This window comes from Sinocyclocheilus grahami, unplaced genomic scaffold (genome assembly GCF_001515645.1).
Source record: "Sinocyclocheilus grahami isolate Dianchi unplaced genomic scaffold, SAMN03320097.WGS_v1.1 scaffold563.1, whole genome shotgun sequence".
Taxonomy (NCBI): Eukaryota; Metazoa; Chordata; class Actinopteri; order Cypriniformes; family Cyprinidae; genus Sinocyclocheilus; species Sinocyclocheilus grahami.
In genome coordinates this window covers 748,211-767,944 of record NW_015505742.1, presented here as the reverse complement: position 1 = coordinate 767,944, position 19,734 = coordinate 748,211, and the positions used below count along the sequence as shown (strand labels likewise).

General features: G+C 34.9%; 1 protein-coding gene and 1 pseudogene across 4 annotated transcripts; one reads left to right on the top strand and one right to left on the bottom strand.

Moving 5' to 3' along the window:
- Positions 1-6,167: 6,167 nt before the first annotated feature.
- Positions 6,168-9,894, bottom strand: LOC107556269 (putative malate dehydrogenase 1B; annotated as a pseudogene).
- Positions 9,895-11,616: 1,722 nt separating this feature from the next.
- LOC107556283 (FAST kinase domain-containing protein 2-like) lies at positions 11,617-19,425 on the top strand. Of its 4 annotated transcripts, none has more exons than XM_016239352.1 (13): positions 11,617-11,689; positions 12,081-12,144; positions 12,282-12,934; positions 13,480-13,583; positions 13,665-13,773; positions 15,246-15,369; positions 15,478-15,617; positions 16,632-16,804; positions 16,947-17,110; positions 17,190-17,414; positions 18,579-18,663; positions 18,796-18,910; positions 19,130-19,425. In XM_016239352.1, the coding sequence occupies exons 3-13, from the start codon at positions 12,335-12,337 to the stop codon at positions 19,238-19,240; spliced, it is 1,950 nt and encodes a 649-aa protein (XP_016094838.1). In that variant the 5' UTR covers positions 11,617-11,689; positions 12,081-12,144; positions 12,282-12,334; the 3' UTR covers positions 19,241-19,425. The 4 variants fall into 4 exon arrangements, with proteins under 4 accessions (XP_016094838.1, XP_016094836.1, XP_016094839.1 ...); XM_016239350.1 differs by having other exon boundaries at positions 12,279-12,934; XM_016239353.1 differs by lacking the exon at positions 11,617-11,689 and adding an exon at positions 11,704-11,878.
- The last annotated feature ends 309 nt before the right edge of the window (positions 19,426-19,734 follow it).

The following is a 19,734-nucleotide window of genomic DNA, read 5'->3' as shown; positions in this document are numbered from 1 at the left end:
TGTGGGCTGAGTTTTATTTGCTTGTAGGGCTGGGAGGTTTTGTGTGGAAAGAGAGGATGAGCAGGATATGACTGCAAATTCTCAATGAAAAGTTGGTTATGTTAAAGATTTCTTTTCATAATCATAGCTTAACTAATATATTGCAATGAAGTGGATGGCTTTATTTATTAAAACTGGTTAGAGTGAAGAATAGTTTACTATTAAATACGTCTCAAATAAATAATAAAGCTGCAAGATTTATATTCTGGGAGACGGAAGTTAAATAAGTTTAGCACGTTGCGTTGCAATTGCGAATCAAATACTGAAAATCGTTTCGAGAAATCAATATTGGATTGTGCCATTTACTGATTTTTGAGGATGTAATCTGTAAAGTACTTTTTTGTGAATGCAGCGTAGCACACTTTAGCTCTCAGAAAAGTTCCCCCATTGTTAGTGCTTGATGTTTCCCCCCTGTATTCATGTAAAAGTTTAACTCATATTCAAGCTCAATATATTATAATTGGCTGCACTATTGAAGTATTGTTTGTGCACACATTTGCAGGACTTCTTCTGGATTTTCATATCCATGCCATATATACTGCTGTTCAAGAATTTGGGGTCAGTAAGATTTATTTTTTTTATAGGAATGAATACTTTTATGCAGAATGAATTAGAAAGAATAAAATTGATTAAAAGTTTTCTCTTTTTAAATAAATGCTGTCCTTTTGAACTTTCTAGTCAAAGAATTGTGAAAAAATATCGCTATTTCCACAAAATATGAAGCAGCACAAACGGTTTCAACATTAAAAATAATAATAAATGTTTCTTGAGCAGCAAATCAGCATATTAGAATGATTTCTAAATGATCATGTGACACTGGAGTAGTGATGCTGTAAATTAAGCTTTGCATCACAGGAATAAATTACATTTTAAAATATATTAAAATAGAAAACATCAAATAATTTGATTAAATAAATACAGTCTGGGAGAGCATAAAGGACTTCAAAACATTTAAAAATCTTACAGACTCCAAACTCTTGAACGATAGTGTAAGTCTTATTGTACAAATCACATCAAGAGCTCACAGATTGCCTGAAAAACTATTTACAGTGACGTTTGGGTAGATTTCGTGCATGGGCTTGACTGAATTACTTTCCCTTTTTTAATTGAAATGAACATTTATAAGAGGGGAATCCTAAGCGAATGATTGAGCCTTATTTGTATGCATCTTTGTAAGATGTTCGTAATAAGTCATCAAGGTATTCTAGAATTGACAACATGAAACAGCATATTTGGGATTATTTTAAAAGAATTCGATTATTCGTTTCTCTTCATGTCAGTGTCAGATCTCAGTGACTTCTTGTGTGACACTGAAAGAATATAAGATTTTATGATCCAATATTTTTCAATTATTAATCATACTAAAGGGAAATATCTTTTCAACTGGAAATGTGTATGTAAAAACAATGTATATATTTGAAGGCCTGTAACATGGGATGTTTTACAGATCTGTTGATTGATTGGAGGCAGGTTGACATTCCTTTAAATTCAAACATTATAAGAATAACGTCCTAACCAGTCATAATGTGTGAAAAAAATTCAATTTTAATTAGAATTTTGTTTAGCCCCACCCACTGTAAAATCTGATTGGTCTAAAATCCTGCGCCACATAGTTGCAAATATGTTCTGCGTTGCTGTGATTGTGTTTTTAAACTGCTTGTCGCATCTCGGTTGTTTGGTTAGGACTTGGTGTTTTTGCTTTGCGTTTTGCCCCTTCTCCTGTAGATACCCACAAACTGACACATCTGAGATTTGTGTTTTCAGATATTTACAGAGAGGTTATCTTTGTGTAATAGTGATTGTGTTTTGCTCATGCTGTTACTGCTTATGATCTATAAAAAAGCACTTGGAGTATTTAACTACAAACTGTATTGTTGAATGTCATTTTGTTACTCTGACTTGCGCCTCCATGTATCTCTAATATACACCCATAAGCTGGTTTTCAACTTCAAATGCTTTGTTCATTTAAACAGGGATTGTTTTCACTGAACTGAACTGAGTTGTAAATTGTGAACTATAGGGGGATTAAACTCTCTTGGTTTAAAGGAATAGTTCACCCTCAGTCCATCCAAGATGTAGATGAGTTTGTTTCAGAACAGATCCGGGGAATTTACATCATTTGCTCACCAATGGATCCTCTGCAGTGAATGGGTGCCGTCAGAATGAGAGTCCAAACAGCTGATAAAAACATCACAATAATTCACACATCTAATAAAGTCCATCAATTAACGCCTACTGAAATGAAAAGCTGTGCGTTTGTAATAAATCCATCCCTTTTTAACTTCAAACTGTTTTTCCAGCTAAAATATGAGTCGTCTATCAATATTGCATCCTCTAGTGAAAAAAATCTTGTGTGACTCAGGAGAGAAATATGCACAGATAAAGTCCAAAAAAGTTTTGATGTGAGAGGACAACAGAGGCTGGACTTTTTCACTGGAAGAAGCGTTATTATGGATTTTGTTTTTGACAAAAAAGCGACGGTTTAAAGTTAGAACAGCTGATGGACTTTTTTTTCTTACAAACACACAGCTTTTCACTTCACAAGACATTAACTGAGGGACTGGAGTGGTGTGGATTATTGTGATGTTTTTATCAGCTGTTTGGACTCTCATTCTGACGGCACCCATTCACTGCAGAGGATCTATTGGTGAACAAGTGATGTAAAATGCTACATTTCTCCAAATCTGCTCCCATGAATAAACAAACTCAACATCTTGGATGGCCTGAGGGAGAGTACATTTACAGCAAACTTTAACTTTTGGGTGAACTATTCCTTTAAGGCCAGAATGGTAACTACAAAGATAACCGCAACCATATTAACGCTATTTTACCGGGATCCAATTTGCAAATTAACAAGGGTTCTTTACCGCGTTCAGAATCGGTGGACACTTGGGGAAGAAACAGGATGATGTAGACTACAGATTTCTTATGTTTTGCATTAAATATCTGCTGACTGCTCAGAGAACCGCGCGAGAGAAAGCCAGGCATGCCGAAGGCCTAGTGAGGTCAGCTACCATATCGACAGCCAGTGTGTGAAGGCCTGTGGTGAGCTGGCAGCAGAAGCGAAGGCAGATGGTCGCACTGCTTATAGTCAGAGGTGACTGTAATCTCGATAAGTGGAGGCGATAAATCTCTTGAGGATGGAAACATTACAGAGGTCTATGATATTAATGGAAAATGTACGGTGGCCGAGAAGTGCAAAACAAATCACAATTCTGAAAACAAAATTACAAACGCAAATGCAAGTCTAAAAAACAAAATAACAATTCAGAAAGCACAACAACAATCCAGAAAACATTATAACAAGTCAGAAAACACAATGACAAATTCGAAAACAAAATAAGTCAGAAAACACAACGACAAATCAGACAAACCGGAAGAGGTAGGTATAGGTTGAGACCGCGCCATTGGTTTGGGATTGCTCAGCGCTGACTGGACGAGACATCTGTCAATCAACTTATACAGGAAGAACCAGCCGAAGAACAGCAGAGTCCTGGTAGAAAGTTCGGAGATGGTATTAAAGTAGCTCAGTTTAAATGTATTGTATGAATTTTCCTTACTATGGGTTTTGAAAAGGGAGGAAAAAAAAGTTTGGCAAAAGGTGGGATCGAACCTGGGTCGATCGCGTCAAAAAGCCAATGACACACACTTATCCATCTGCACCACTGGAGCTGATGATATACAGCCACTTTTAATAACTTTAAACTTTTAACTTTTTTTTCATAGTAAGGGCAATTCATACAATACATTTAAACTGAGCTACTTTAATACCATCTCCGAACTTTCTACCAGGACTCTGCTGTTCTTCGGCTGGTTCTTCCTGTATACGTTGATTGACAGATGTCTCGTCCAGTCAGCGGTGAGTAATCCCAAACCAATGGCGCGGTCTCAACCTATACCTAGCTCTTCCGGTTTGTCTGATTTGTCATTGTGTTTTCTGACTTGTTAATTTGTTTTCGGATTTATCGTTGTGTTTTCTGACTTGTTATTTAGTTTTTTAGACTTGCGTTTGTAATTTGTTATTTTGTTTTCAGAATTGTGATTTGTTTTGCACTTCTCGGCCACCGTAAAAATGGCAATTTAAGTGTTCTTGCCAGATGCTTTTTAAGGAAGGTGCTTTCAAGCTGCATTTAGAAGATTCAGATTTCTGGGTCCATTTTACTTGGGCGACCACCTAGGTGACCCTAGCAACCCCATAGCAACACACTAAAACTCTCAGAACACATTAGAAACAGCACAGCAATGCCCTGGCATCAAAAACAAGAAAGACTGTAAAGTAGGATCCAATATGAAGAACTTTTCAGCTTTTTCTCCTTATTTTGAAGTACGCATTGTATCATGTTGTATTTTAGTATTAATGGAAATATCTGAACTAAAATTTAGAAAATTACCAGTACCTTTTCTACCGATTTTTTTTTCTTCCAGTGGGTAGCGGCAAGGTTTGCACTATGGAGCCAGATCAGCCTCAAAAATAATACATTTGCAAAACAAAATTCATAAATGCACAGGACAATTTACATTGACAAAATCCGATTAGTAAATTCAAAACACAATTCATAAATTAAAAAAAAGCATAAATATTTCCCCAAATGCTCACACAAAAGCATCTTACCTGATTACAATTTCTACAAAATCACATTATGATTTATATCGCTCGCACAAAATACAGCTACCCGGTTAGCCTGCTGTCTTATACACCAAAGTTGCACATACCCTGTTTATTCAGTCTGTAATGTTATTAAATAAGTGTTAAATGTCCAGATATTTCATTTAATAACAACAATTATGTAATGTGTTCTGTTGTTGTTATTAATAGCAGTAGTATCAGGTTCGCAGTAACTTTTGATCAGGCATTAAAAACCGCTATCACCACCTAAGAGAGATTTCGAACACACACAGCGGAGAGATTTAGCATGGAGGATGAAAACCACACTCAACAAGTGAGTAAAGTCGTTTTTTTTATCTGATGGCATTTTCTGATGACATCATTCATAAATGTGTGATGGAAATTAATTCAAGAACTCGATATATACATAATGTGTTCTGTTGTTGTTATTAATAGCAGTAGTATCAGGTTCGCAGTAACTTTTGATCAGGCATTAAAAACCGCTATCACCACCTAAGAGAGATTTCGAACACACACAGCGGAGAGATTTAGCATGGAGGATGAAAACCACACTCAACAAGTGAGTAAAGTCGTTTTTTTTATCTGATGGCATTTTCTGATGACATCATTCATAAATGTGTGATGGAAATTAATTCAAGAACTTGATATATACATAGTTGTGTAAACATTTTAAATTTATTTAGGTAAGATGCTTTTGTGTGAGCATTTGGGGAAATATTTATGCTTTTTTTATTTATGAATTGTGTTTTGAATTTACGAATCGGATTTTGTAAATGTAAATTGTGCTGTGCATTTATGAATTTTGTTTTGCAAATGTATTATTTCTGAGGCTGATCTGGCTCCATATTGCACAGGTAAAGACTTAAAACACAAAAAATTAAGTTAAAATCTATTCAAGTAATCCAGTGGTTTTCAACATTTTTGACTTGTTTTGCAAATGTATTATTTTTGAGGCTGATCTGGCTCCATATTGCACAGGTAAAGACTTAAAACACAAAAAATTAAGTTAAAATCTATTCAAGTAATCCAGTGGTTTTCAACATTTTTGACTTGGAAGTACCTTCCAGAAAAAAAGGTACAAAAGCTGTCACTGGGGCAGTAACTTTTCAAGAGGTACACATTTGTACCTTATTTATACCTAAAGAGTGGATATAAGAACTTTAAAGGTACATATTAGTACCTTACTTGTACCTTTTGAAAATCTACCGCCCCAGTGACAGCTTTTGTACCTTTTTTCTGAGAATGTATGTTCACATTTATGCATTTAGCAGATGATTTTAACAAAAGATATGTTTCAAGAATTGTGTTTACCATCCAATATTCCCACATTCTGTAAATTTTGAAGCCTAACAGTCTTTCGTGAATTGAGCTGAACATTTTTAAATGCCAAGGTCAACAACACACTTGTCATTTGAAGCATTCAGATGCTAACTAACCCAGATATAGCTTTAAAAAGTGTTCTGATTAGAATAATGATGTGTTGTGTTACTGAAGGAGTGAGTCATTGAAGTCCGTCATGCATCTTCAGTATTCGAGCAGCAATGTCTCCTAAAGCAAATAAATGCATTAAACATCGTTGATTAACCACTGCAATCTGTGTTTTCTGATTGTTCTGAAAAAGTTTGTATTCTGACAAAATCATGTTACATTATCGTTTAACATTTTTTCACTTTATGTACTTACCATTTACCATTTTAAGTTCATCAGCACAAGCGTTAAGTTTTGGCCTCAACTCATCTGTCACAGTAACATCCGAGCGCGCTGACCAGCAGCCGTCCCTGAAGCTCACAGAAAACACCAAACCTGCTGGAATCCCAAACTGCCCTGCAGATTTACAAAGGTCAGTCATGCTCATTCACGCATCATATAAATTAACTATAAAATATACAATATATAGCCATATTTGTTTCATGTTTGAGAATGATTCAGATAGCCTTGCCTGTACTAATTACACCCAATGAGAAGACGTCCTCTGGAGATGCATCATTATTCCAGGCCTTTAAAATGGTCATTATTCTATTTGTTGTAGATATTGCTGTGGCTTTGTTGGTCTTTGAAGAAATTGTGGTATGGTGTTTGTGCACTAAACTCATCAAATCTGTCTGCAGCCATTTCCTTTTTTATTTACTGATACCCTTTATAATGATTCATAAATGGAATTGCATGAAAGAGCCATATGGTTTAAATGATTCATGCACCACAATGATGTTTACCAATAGTAAATCATTTCCATGACTTGCTGAGAAAAACCATCTGGTCCCCAAATTGTGCCATCACATCTGAAAACCTTCGCCCTCTGTAGGTCAATATGGAAACTGCCACTGATGTTTCCCCATATGATGACATTTAGTGATGTCTGCAAATATAATAAAAAGAGAAAATTGAAGCATAGACATCAAACGACAGGAAAATAAACAATCAAACAAACAAATAAATAAATAATTGATTAAAATAATTTTTAAAAGTATTCATACAATGATGATTATTATTATAATAACTTTAATCAATAACTAAATAATTAAAATAATATAAATATAATATAAAATTATAAAAATAACAAAAATAATATAAAATATAAAAATACAATATAATACAAAATAATAATAGCAGATTACATATATATATATATATATATATATATATATATATATATATATATATAAATAATTAGGAATCATTTCAAAATGTTTCAAACTGAACTGAATTTCAAATGTATAATTTTATTGCAATTGAATATTAGAATTAATATTTACACGGATACTAAAAAACGTTCTGCCACCTGGCTCACCATGTGGTCCTTGTCATCCTGCACATCATTACTTTCACACACAGGGTGCAGGTCATCCAGAAAAATGATGAAGTAGGCTTCCTGAAATGCCTGTGTCTGGTCTGAATGGACATTGACTTCATGTAGCCGATGGTCAGAAGCCAAGGTCTTCTGTTTCCATCTTGAGTCCTTGTAGCATTTCCTCAGAGCCGTCAGCATCCATGAGGTGAAGGCTGAAGGTGGCGAGACCTGGAAACAGCCCCGTGGAGAACAACTGAGGAATGAGGCTGTAGCAGATGGGGTTCAAAGCACTGAAAGAGAGTTTTTGTCATGCATCGTAGCAATAAGAAAATATTGAGACAAAAGGTCCTGATAAAACATGTTCACCTGCTGATCCAGATGTGCAGAGATCTGAGAGACATGTTTCGGTGGATTTCCTCCTCTATACACAGCTCTTTAGTTTGTCGATTCTCGACTGACATTTTTAGCATCAGATCAGAGTTAATATCTGAAGTGATGCCATAGTAGCCCTGCAGGAGAGGACAAAAGTAATAATCTTCACATGCAATATCTACATTAAATCCCACGTTGCATTGGTCTCTGGGCAATGTCACTGATCAGGTTCTGATTTAAGTAGAAGCTGTTTAGGTCAATATGAGCTACAATGAAAGGGCTTTGTTTAATTTTAAATTGTCTTAAATGAATATATTGCACTAATTTAGAGCTGGAATAAAACCTGGCACATCTTTGCATAGCATATTCATTGCACAGCACTCAGAGAGAACTATTAAATTTTTTTCTCAATTCTCAAATTAGATTTTTTTTCTTTTCTTAAAACAGTAAGTTCTGATTTCTGGGCAATGTGTTTCGTGTTCACACAAGATTTGAATTTATTATTGAAAATTGAACTTTGAAATGGGACGCTGATGTCTCTCAATCATGAGACGATTACATTTGGAGTCTGAATGAAACCCAATCTTTTTAATAACATTTTGATGCCCGTTTTTACATTACTTCAAGTAGACAGATTCTGTTTCAAATGCATTCTTTTCTAGTTTTATTTAGATTTATATACGTATGTATATGCATTAATTACTGTATGTTATTTGTTCTCTTAATTCGGTAATAATTTATCATGTGATACATGCAACATGATTCATTCAGTGTCAAAATCTGTCTGACATACATGCATACTTCATAAATATCTATGACATGAAATGTAAATAATGTACTGTATACATACAAATCTGGGTAGTACAATATTGACTTTTCATAGTAAACTTTTACCTGCTGTTAAAACCCCTAATATTTAGTGTAATACACAATAGCACTCCGCTAGACAAAACAGTGTCAACAAAAAAGTAGAAAAAAAATTTCAATGTGTATATATATATATATATATATATATAAGAAACATTTCCAGGGTTATTTGACATGGTACCAAAACAAATAAACATTATAACTAGTGTGGCTCTACACTCTTAAAAATAAAGGTGCTTCACGATGCCATAGAAGAACCTTTTTGTCTAAATGGTTCCATAAAGAACCTTTAACATCTGAAGAACCTTTCTGTTTCACAAAAGGTTCTTTGTGGCAAAAGAAGGTTCTTCAGATTACAAAAAGGTAAGAAAGAGATGGTTCTTTAAAGAACCTTTGACTGAATGGTTCTTTGTGGAACCAAAAATGGTTCTTCTATGGCATCGCTTGAAGAACCTTTTGAAGCACCTTTATTTTTAAGAGTGTATATGTGGCATTAGCCAATGTACTGACATAACTAGGTTTTGAAAGCATGAATTCAATGTTCTGGGTGGGTTACTACATTTTTCAGACATGCAATAGAGTTGTCCCACAAAACAGCTGTGACAATTGCACGGTTAAAACAGTTTAAAAAAATGAGCCAAAGCGATTGAGAAAACCCCTAATTCATACTGTATTTTCTGCAGAGGTAAGCTCTTACATTTTCTTGATTACTTTTAGATAAATAGATTCCTGTTTCATTTCAGTATCCTATGCAAACCTGAGCATGTTCAAGGAAATCACCGAAGCCTCCGAGCAGTAGGCCTTTCGCTCCACGATCAATCAGCTCTCTCCATACATACAATAGGAGAGCATGAATGCTCCCAGCCATTTCTACACAGAAACAATGCTTCAATATGAATAAAATACATAAATGAACCAATCATAAAACGAACATGAAGTTTGTGAACTGTGTGCAAATCATTAAAGAGCTCCATGAACTTTTCATTCTTTACCTCCCAGTCATTGGGGTGCACACAGATCTCGTGAATGTGAAAATCAGGCAGGTTTCTTTGCAGCACATCAGCCAGAAGCTCAGCCTTTGCATAATAAGGACAATCAGCCTTTCCTGACAAACGTAGATAATGTTACAGCATTAAAATGATGTTGACTCTGACATGATAGACCACACACATCTAAATACTTTACTTTTACTTTTAGTCATTTAGCAGACGCTTTTATCCAAAGCGACTTACAAATAAGAAAAAGTAATTCAAACTAAAAGCTAAAACTCTATAAATACTATATATATATATACACATTTAAGAAAATAAAAGAAATTAAATAAAAATGACAAATGCATGCAACAACTGAAATGTAAACAAAATGAAAACAAAAAAATAAAGCTAAAAACAATTCAAAATATTAACACCTTAACTGTCACTCACATTTTTGAACATAGACGAGACATTTTCCAAACGTAAATTTGTATAATTCATGAAGGAAAACATTTTGTAACGTGGTATTGATGTACCATTTTCATGGTAATGCAATGTCTGATTTTAAAATGGGGTTCAAAGGATGAATTTTGAGATTTCAAGTTTTCAGCTGATATATCATTTCTGATGATTTCTAAAGTGTGTTCGAGAAAAAGGCAACGAAGAAGACTTTTTGTGACAAAGGTCAGAACTCCTGTTATGATGTAGATTTTTGAGGTGCACTCTTGTCAAAAATTAATCTATTACTTTTCCTACATCATTTTTAACAAAAACATTGGTCAAATATCTATTTAGGAGTCTTAAGGCCCGTTCACACCAAGCACGATAACTATAAAGATAACGATATAGTTCTAAAAATCGTTCTCAATATTAAAGAATAGCATAGTTCACACCACAACTATAACGATAACGATACAGAGAGGTTGTGATCACTTTCAAAATGAGTTTTTCCAGCTGATGAAAGATAAAACACTGACAGCCAATCAGAATCCATCCTGCTGTCACGAGCTCAAGAATTTAAAGCGGCAGACGCGCATGCGCTTAGAATAAACATGATATCGTTCACTAGTGTGGACGCTAATATCGTTATCTTTATAGTTATCGTGCTTGGTGTGAACGGGGCTTTAGACCTTTCCAACGATATAAAGTTTGTCATGATTAGATTAGGATTTATTTGTAATATAGTGAAGTAAACGTAGGCGTCCCACAGAGGGGACGGGTGACAGTTAAAGGGTTAAAAGAACAAAAGGTATGAGTATAATAATGATTCTAACAAACAGCTACATATGTGCATGTACAACCATACACACATATACATATACATGTATATAAATACATTCAATAATACTATTTCATTTCCATTTTGTATGTTGAAGTACTGAAATAACTCAAATGAAATACAACTAAAACTTAATAAAAAACCTATATAGACATAATAAAAAACGAATAAAATGACAACATTACTACAACTGTAACTAAAAGTAAAATAGATAACTAATACAAATCAAACTAACGTACATTAGTTTATCAGTAATCCTAAAAAAACAACACTGAGCCAAACACACACGCTAAAATAACAACAACTTACTGACACATAGTAAGAAAGGGTTATTAAAAAAACTGAAACCGAAGTGAAACAAGTAGTAGGAATACTGTAGGGGTTTTGCTAGAAAAAAAAAAGACAAAAACTGCTGAAATGCAGCTTACATTCTCACGCGCGTCGGCAGTTGCTAGGTAACAGTGTGTGTTCCGCATAAAGAGGCTCCTCAGAGGAAACATTTCGGATTTCGTTTTTGAATCTGTTTTTTTATAAATTGTCCAAAAATAAAATTTGACATATTACATAAATTAAACAAGTTATACTGGTGTTTATTTAACTATTTTTATGGCATTTTTAAAAATAACATTGTGGATACTACAAGCGGAACTATTGTGAGGCAGTAATCGTGCGCTCGCTGTTTCTGTCAGGGCTGCGTTCAAGTGAGAGCTTAGCACAGCACACGTGAAGAGAGCAAATAAAGGGTAAGATCCTTACATCGTGATTATTAAAGTTTACGAGATCATTAAAATTTATGCCTGCGCCATAATTAACCGCAAACATGTAAACACTGCATGGGTTATACAGCTATAGTGGCGCATTTCTTCAAGTTTTCTGTACAAGGGCATGCGGACAGTATAAACACAAAGCGGATGCTCTCTTTATTAGTAAATGTATGTATTAATTATTATATGTCTTTTGCTAATTATTATATATATATATATATATATATATATATATATATACAATTCTGTATATTATCAATAATTTAATACATTGATTGTTAATATATAAGGAAATGTATTTTCTTTGCAGCAGGGCATACAGATAAGTGCATACAAATATGTATTTAATTCTGTGTTTTTTTGATTCTAGTAAAATATCAAGATCTTGCATCCAACCTGTGACCCTGTCGGAGAGCACATAAAACGAGTGAACGGTAAGATCAGTTTCAGCCAAAATACACTACAATTGAGCCAAAAGAACGAATTAGTTTTTTCATGATGATTTTACTTAGTAACACAAACTGTAGTAAGTACAGAGGCTTCTATTTTACTTTTTCATTTGTTGCAGCAGGTTAAACTTTGTCTGAAGCTTTGGAGAATCACCCTGTGCTTTGTGATGATAACATGAGCATGTATAAATCAGGTTTGGACATGCTCAGATGTGCTCTGAGATCCACGCCACTGTGGAAATGTGACTCTTTTATATGGACACAGACGTCTTTATGTTATAAAAGCAGAGGCTTTGCTATGTCATCTCAGCTGGGGAGAAAAAGCACACAAGCACACGCATTAAAACAAATCCGGTATTACAGTCAGAGTGGAGAAGAAGTTCTTAATGTTCAGATTAAACGAGCTGCTGCCTCTCCAGAGACCAGCGAACTCTCAGATAAAGCAGAAAGGACTCCTTTCTACACACATTTGCAGAACTCTTCGTGCCCCACGGATGTGCTGGACACGTTGAAGCGGTTCCCAGCGTCGCATCAGCACCTCAGCAGCATCTTCTCGCGCATGTGGGAGAGCTCAAAGAGGATGACGGACGAGCAGCGGCGCTGTGAGCTGCAGCTGATGTTTGAGCACCCGATGTTTGAGGAGGTCTGTGAACGCACCGTGACTGACGCCTGGCGCATGAGGAGCGAAGATCTGGCCTACAGTTTGCTGGCCATCGTCAACCTGGGAGTTTCACAAAACACAGGTGTTGTGCAGACGCTGCTGCGTGTCATACAGGTGAGTGAAGTCCTGAGAATCTGATCACTTTGGAGGCTTTGTATTCTGCTGAAAATATCAATCTTCACATATTCATTAATTCACACATTCAATCTCAATTATGGATGCTGTAATAGATAAAAAAATATTTGGACATAATTTTCACAATTCTGTGTCTGTGTTTAGTATATTCTTAAAGGGATAGTTCACCCAAAAATGAAAATTTTGTCATTAATTACTCGCCCTCATGTCATTCCAAATCCTTGCTGTCTATGGAGGGTCAGAGCGCTCTCAGATTCCATCAAAAACATCTTCGTTTGTGTTCCGAAGACGAACAAAGGTCTTACAGGTTTGGAATGACATGAGAGTAATTAATGACAGAATTTTAATTTTTGGTTGAACTATCCCTTTAAGAGTATGCAGTTTCAAGTAATTCTTTCTTCTAATAGAACAGCTAATATTGCTACTTTTATTCTGTGTATCTTATTTCTGTTGTATTTAAGTTCATGTGTTTATGAAGTATTTACTTAACTGACCTTGTTTTTTTTCCTGTTTGCCCCATCCAGGAGCGGCTGAATCAGTTTGATATAAGGTCTCTTTCGGTGTTGGCTTCCTGTATTAGGGAGATGGAAAACAGTAGGAACGTTCAGGCCCTGAGAGAGGCTTTAAGGTTTGAAAATGATTACAGCTCAAATATGAAATTATACATCTGTGTGTATGTTTTCATTCATTTGTGTTCGGATTTTGGAAGGTTGCTGCTGAAGGATCGTATTCCTGAGATCCAGAATGTGCTTGTTCTGCAGAGCATGATGCGCGCGGTGGGAAAAAACTCTCCGATACTTCTGAAGAATGAGCTGGCGGTTAGATTACAATTGATTTATTATGTATATCACCTAAAATGTATCGAATGTACAATTTGATGGAGTCTGTTAATTTTCTTTATTTAAAGCTCATAAAAACATCCCCAGGTCTAGTTTACTCAAATCAAAAGGATAAAAACAAGAAATTATATTTTGCATCATTGCAGATGATCATTGAGATTGCTTATTTTCCTTAAAGGGTTAGTTCACCCAAAAATGAAAATTAGCCCATGAAGTACTCACCCTCAAGGCATCCTAGGCGTATATGACTTTCTTCTTTCAGACGAATCCAGTCGGAGTTATATTCAAAAATTGACTTTGATCTTCCAAGTTGTTTAATGGCAGTCAGCGGGTGTTGCAGTGCATCAGTCCAAAAATAACCATATTTAAAATGTAATAATCAATTTAATCTAGCTTTCGCTCATTGTTGTACACGGAAGCAGCTCTGGGCGGATGACGTATGAGGTCGGCGTTGCGCATGCGCCGCTCAGAAGTGACGAACACGGAAGCGCAGCGGTGAGATCAAAACAAAACAACAGTCACAAATTAAAAGTACAAATCGAGGATTTGTAAAGAAGAATCTCGGAGGATTTCGATATAAGCCAAGAGGAGACTGGTTTTCCTTTGCTAAAGTAAGGAAACTTTGCTTCCTTTGCTCCTGTTAACAAACGTTGGATTTCACGAGACTCACCGGCGCATGCGCAACACCGACATCTTACGTCATCCTCCCAGAGCTGCTTCCGTGTACAAATGTTGGCGCAAGCTACATTAAAGTGATTAAATTTTGAATATGGTTATTTTTCTTACTAAAACGCATCGATTCGCTACAGGAGGCCTTTCTTCACCTCCCGGAGCCGTGTGAGGCACTTTTTATTATGGATGGATGTGCTTTATTTCACTTCTTTTGGACTGATACACTGCAACACCCGCTGACTGCCATTAAACAGCTTGGAAGATCAAAGTCAATTTTTAAATATAACTCCGACTGGATTCGTCTGAAAGAAGAAAGTCATATATGCCTAGGATGACTTGAGGGTGAGTAAATAATGGGCTAATTTTCATTTTTGGGTGAACTATCCCTTTAACGACTGTATATATATTCTTGTTACAATTCTTATTAATAATTTTACATTTTAATTAGCTTTATACATTTTTAAAATTTATTTTTATATAATTTTAAATTCTTAGTATTGTAATTCACTTTATATTCTCAATATTATGTTGTATTTTACTCCTAAATTTTTTCAATGACCATGATGTCTAAATATTTATTTATTTATGCAAAGTACAATTGCTTATATTTTGAACTGGGGGGGGAAAAAAACATGACATGTCACCCTTGTATACAGCTATCAAAGGAGAAATGATGATGCTGAGTTTGTAACACCCTTCAAGACTTTATTGCCATTTGTAAAATAAATCCTCATATACAGATGTCAGAATGAAGTTGTAGCTTATCTGTTCTCCCTCAGACCAAAGCTCTGTCGTTGGCAGATGGGTTTAGTCCACCCAACACCCAGTACATGTTCTCCAGCCTGGCTGCCATGGGCCTGAACTTCAAACCTCTGCTGGATGTCTGCAGCAAGAATATAGCTGGTGAGAATGAGCATGATCCTCTCAGATGTTCCCAGAACTACAGTAAACGGTTAGAAGGAGTGAATCAAGACCTGTAACTGTCACATTACTTCTCATTTCGTCCTGCAGAAAACGTGCATGAATTTCCCTTCAATAGACTTCTTTCGGTTCTGAAGTCCTGCCATGAGCTTCACTACAGGAACTACACCCTCTTCAGCTCCATCTCGGAGTACATGGCCAACACATTTGATATGTGGTCCAACAAACAGGTGCGATATCTACTGATCTAAGACTTCAGTTAAACTGATCCATGTTCATGTTAAAAGAGGAATGCACAGTATTTTGTGTGGTAGTGAGTCAAGCACCACTCACATTTTTATTAGAAGATGCAGTATTAAACCTTGTTTTTGCAATTTTTCTATGCCAGGTTATAAAAGTACCAAACAATTGCCCATGTTTTTTTGCACATTGACTTTTCTTTGAATAGAATATAGTAGATTTTTATTGTTATTGCAAAAGGAACAATGAAAAAACAATGCCTAATTTCACTTGAAATATTTGATTTATTTGAGTATATTTAGTAGTAATAGTATTTTTAAATAGATAAATCAGCATACACTTCAAATGTTTGGTGTCAGTATGATTGATTTTGATTATGAATTTAATACTTATATTCAGCAATTACACTCAAGTGACTCAAAAAATATTTATAATGTTACAAAAGATCCTGAAAAAAACAGTTTCTTACTGTTTTCAGCATTAATAATAAGAAATGTTTCTTGAGCAGCAAATCAGCATATTAGAATGATTTCTGAAGGATCATGTGACACTGAAGACTGGAGTAATGATGCTGAAAATTCAGCTTTGCATCACAGGAATAAATTACATTTTAAAATATATTAAAATAGAAAACTGATATTTTAAATTGTAATAATATTTCACAATATTACTGTTTATTTCTGTATTTTTGATTAAATAAATGCAGTCTTGGTGAGCATAAGAGACTTCTTTTTCTAAAAGCATTTAAAAACTCTTACCAAGCCCAAACCTTTGAACGATGCATATTATCAACCATCATTTCAGTTATTGGCCATAATAAAAATAATGTGCTATTATTGGCCTGAATATATCGGTGCATTCCTGCCTTAAACATTACAGTGTCAGAGCAGAAAGGTGTGTTTATTATTAGTGGTCTATGATGAATTACATAATCGGCTTCAGTGCAGTAAACTGTGCAGGATTGTTTTTTGTCCTTTATTGATTTTATTTTTTTTGTTTTCCAGGTGATTCTCTTTCTAGTAACATTTGAGAATCTTTTGTTCAGACCCGTGCTCTTGTTGGATGCATTTGCAGAGAGAATCATTCAGAAATCCGAAAGTCTGACCCTGAAAGACCTTCTTTCTGTTTTAAAAGTCTTTTCGCTCCTCAATCACGACCTGAAAGAGAAAAAAACTCAGTAAGCTGCTGTTCGGATTCTTAATCAGTTACTCTTGCCATTCAAAAGTTTGGGGTTGGTAAGATTTTGCAATGTTGCACATCATTTTACAATTATATTTTGTCAGAATATTTACTGTTCGCACTTGCTGCTTTTTAATTAGGTTTCTGGCCAGTGTAACAATGGTCTTGGAGTCCTACCTTCCAAAGCTGTCTCCCACAGACCTATTGAAAGCCATCCACTGTCTGGGATTGCTGGAGCACTTCCCCCAAACCCCACTGGAGAAACTGCTACAGAAGGACACTCTGGACCAGCTACTAGAGAAAGGTTAATATCTCCACTTTTTCTCTTTCTTCATCCATAAACCATCACACTTCAGCTGTGATCAGTTCCTGTGTCCTCGCAGGCAAACAGTCGGATAAGATTCAGAGGTGGCTGCACACGTTGGATCTGTGTTTGCGACTGGATAAACCTCATCTGCCGCCCTCCCTGACCTCTATCCCAGACCTGCACATCTCAGTTCCTGCTCCTGCGGTCACAGCCAACCAGGAAGTGCTCAGTGCAGTCAGGAGCATTGTGGGAAATGATGCTGTTCAGGACAGTGTGCTGGAGCAGAGCATTTATTTCATTGGTGAGATGAACCTCATGTTACTGTGCAGGTTTCTTTTTATTATAAGTTCAAGCTTAGTGTTATATTGCTATTAATGAATTAAACCACAGCAAGGAAGTCGGATTCAAACCAAGTAATATTTTTATATTAATTTAATTGTTAATCAAACATTTTTTATTCAACACCTTTCAAACAAATCTAATGCAATTTAAACTAAGTGCTTAAAGTAATAAATTGCAAGAAAACCGGTCAAGTTTACTCCAACTTAATCTTTTAAAAGATTAAAAACAAGAAATTTGATTTAATTTGCATAATAAAAATTTAAAAGATTTTTTAAATGTTTCTGAAAGAATAAAAATACAGTAAAACAATCATGTTGTGAAATGTAATTACAATTTAAAATGTCTTTTTGAAAATGTTTTGAAATGGAATTTATTCCTGAGATGACAAAGCTGAATTTTCTGCATCATTACTCCTTCATAATTTAATAGTATTATATTAATCAAACAATCAAACTGTATTTATATAGCAGCTTTCAAACAAACCTAATGCAATTTAAAGTATTTTACAAGTGATGGGAAAAAATCTATCTCAAGCAAACATTTCCAAGTCAAACTGACTTCATACGCGAAAGGTTAAAAATGAGAACTTCTATTTTGCATAATAAAAAATAAAAAAATAGAGTTTTAGCACCATTAAGATGTCAAATGCAATGCAAAATACTTTACAAGCGTAAACAAGTTCTGGACACAAAATACAAGCAACCAAAAGAAAATGGAAAAAGAAAATAGTTTATAATAAAATGGTAAATGTTTTAAAATAGAATAGAATCAAATAAGAATGATCAACAATTAAATGCTGATAAATAAATTATACTTAACTTATAAATAAATTGTAAAATTATATTATAACTAACAAATCATAAAACAATAAGTTGGTTTTAAATGCACATATTAATTGCATAATATTAATATAATAAAATGATCATATAAATTAATAAGCTAATATACCTTATTTAGCATACTCCTGATGGATAAAATCAAATCCCTGCCTACATTTCCCACTGAACAATTTGTTTCACTTAGAAACATGTCACATCATGGCTGTTAAATATGTTGTGGCATTTCATGTTGGAGTAGACCGTGTGCATAATGTGTTTGAAATGTTGTCTTGTCTTTGCTTTAGACTGTGTGATTACACTGCCTCATCAAACAGAAGAAACCTGTGGCGTCAGTGCAAAGGATTCTGGGTCACCTCAATGTGCCCAAAGGTAAAACACAACACAAAACAGCTGTGATGTTTAAATGAAGAATCCCATGCTGATCTCGCATACCTAGATGTCGAATGCTAGAAAGTAGTTTTGCAGACATATTTAACAGCTCTTCTCTGTCCTTTATTTCAGGATTGCGGTGGTCTGCGCCCCACATACTTCATTTTGCTTTGGTACAACACATCCTCGAGCCAGCTTGGTTATCAAACTTCACCATCTTGAAAAACTTGGTTATAAACCTGTTTTGGTAAGCCCCCCCTCAACCCCCCCAATTCCTCAGATATACACTAACTAATTCCACCAAAACCTGATACTTGGGCAGTATTTTTGGTATAGTTATTTTTAGTCATGTATCATAGAAATACTATGGTGTTATGAACAACAAGAGGGATATAACCAACCATTTAATCTCTGGTTTTCCATTTTGCATTCTCAGTAATATTCCTCATATGTTTCATGTGTTTAGGTTCCTGTCCTTGAGCTCAGCTCTAAAACTGAGGAAGAGAAGATTAAAATGCTACAAAAGCTCATTTTTCCAGCACAGGGAATACCGAACAACAGTCCAGAAACGGAGTGACAGTCACTGTTCCTAAGAGAGCAATTCTGTGGTATTTCATTTCCCCTCACACATCTCTTACTCCGAGATGGATACATGATACATAGTATTTATTGATGTATAATATCAATATTGTACAGCTATGTATTCTTCCTCTAACACAGAGAGATTGAAATCAATGAAAGAATAAATATGAAGCGAGTTTTTTAATAATAAAAAGCTGATTCTGACTTTTTTTTCTTCAGTGTTTTATTTCTGTGGTTTTATTTTAAATTCAGCAACATTTTTATATACAGTATATGAAGAGTTTGGTTCCAAAACACGACAAACGCCAAAAATCCATATTGTATCTGGTCGGTATATATATAATATATTAACACATCACCATTTTTCTCAGTACATGCAATTTAAACTAAGTGCTTAAAGTAATAAATTGCAAGAAAACCGGTCAAGTTTACTCCAACTTAATCTTTTAAAAGATTAAAAACAAGAAATTTGATTTAATTTGCATAATA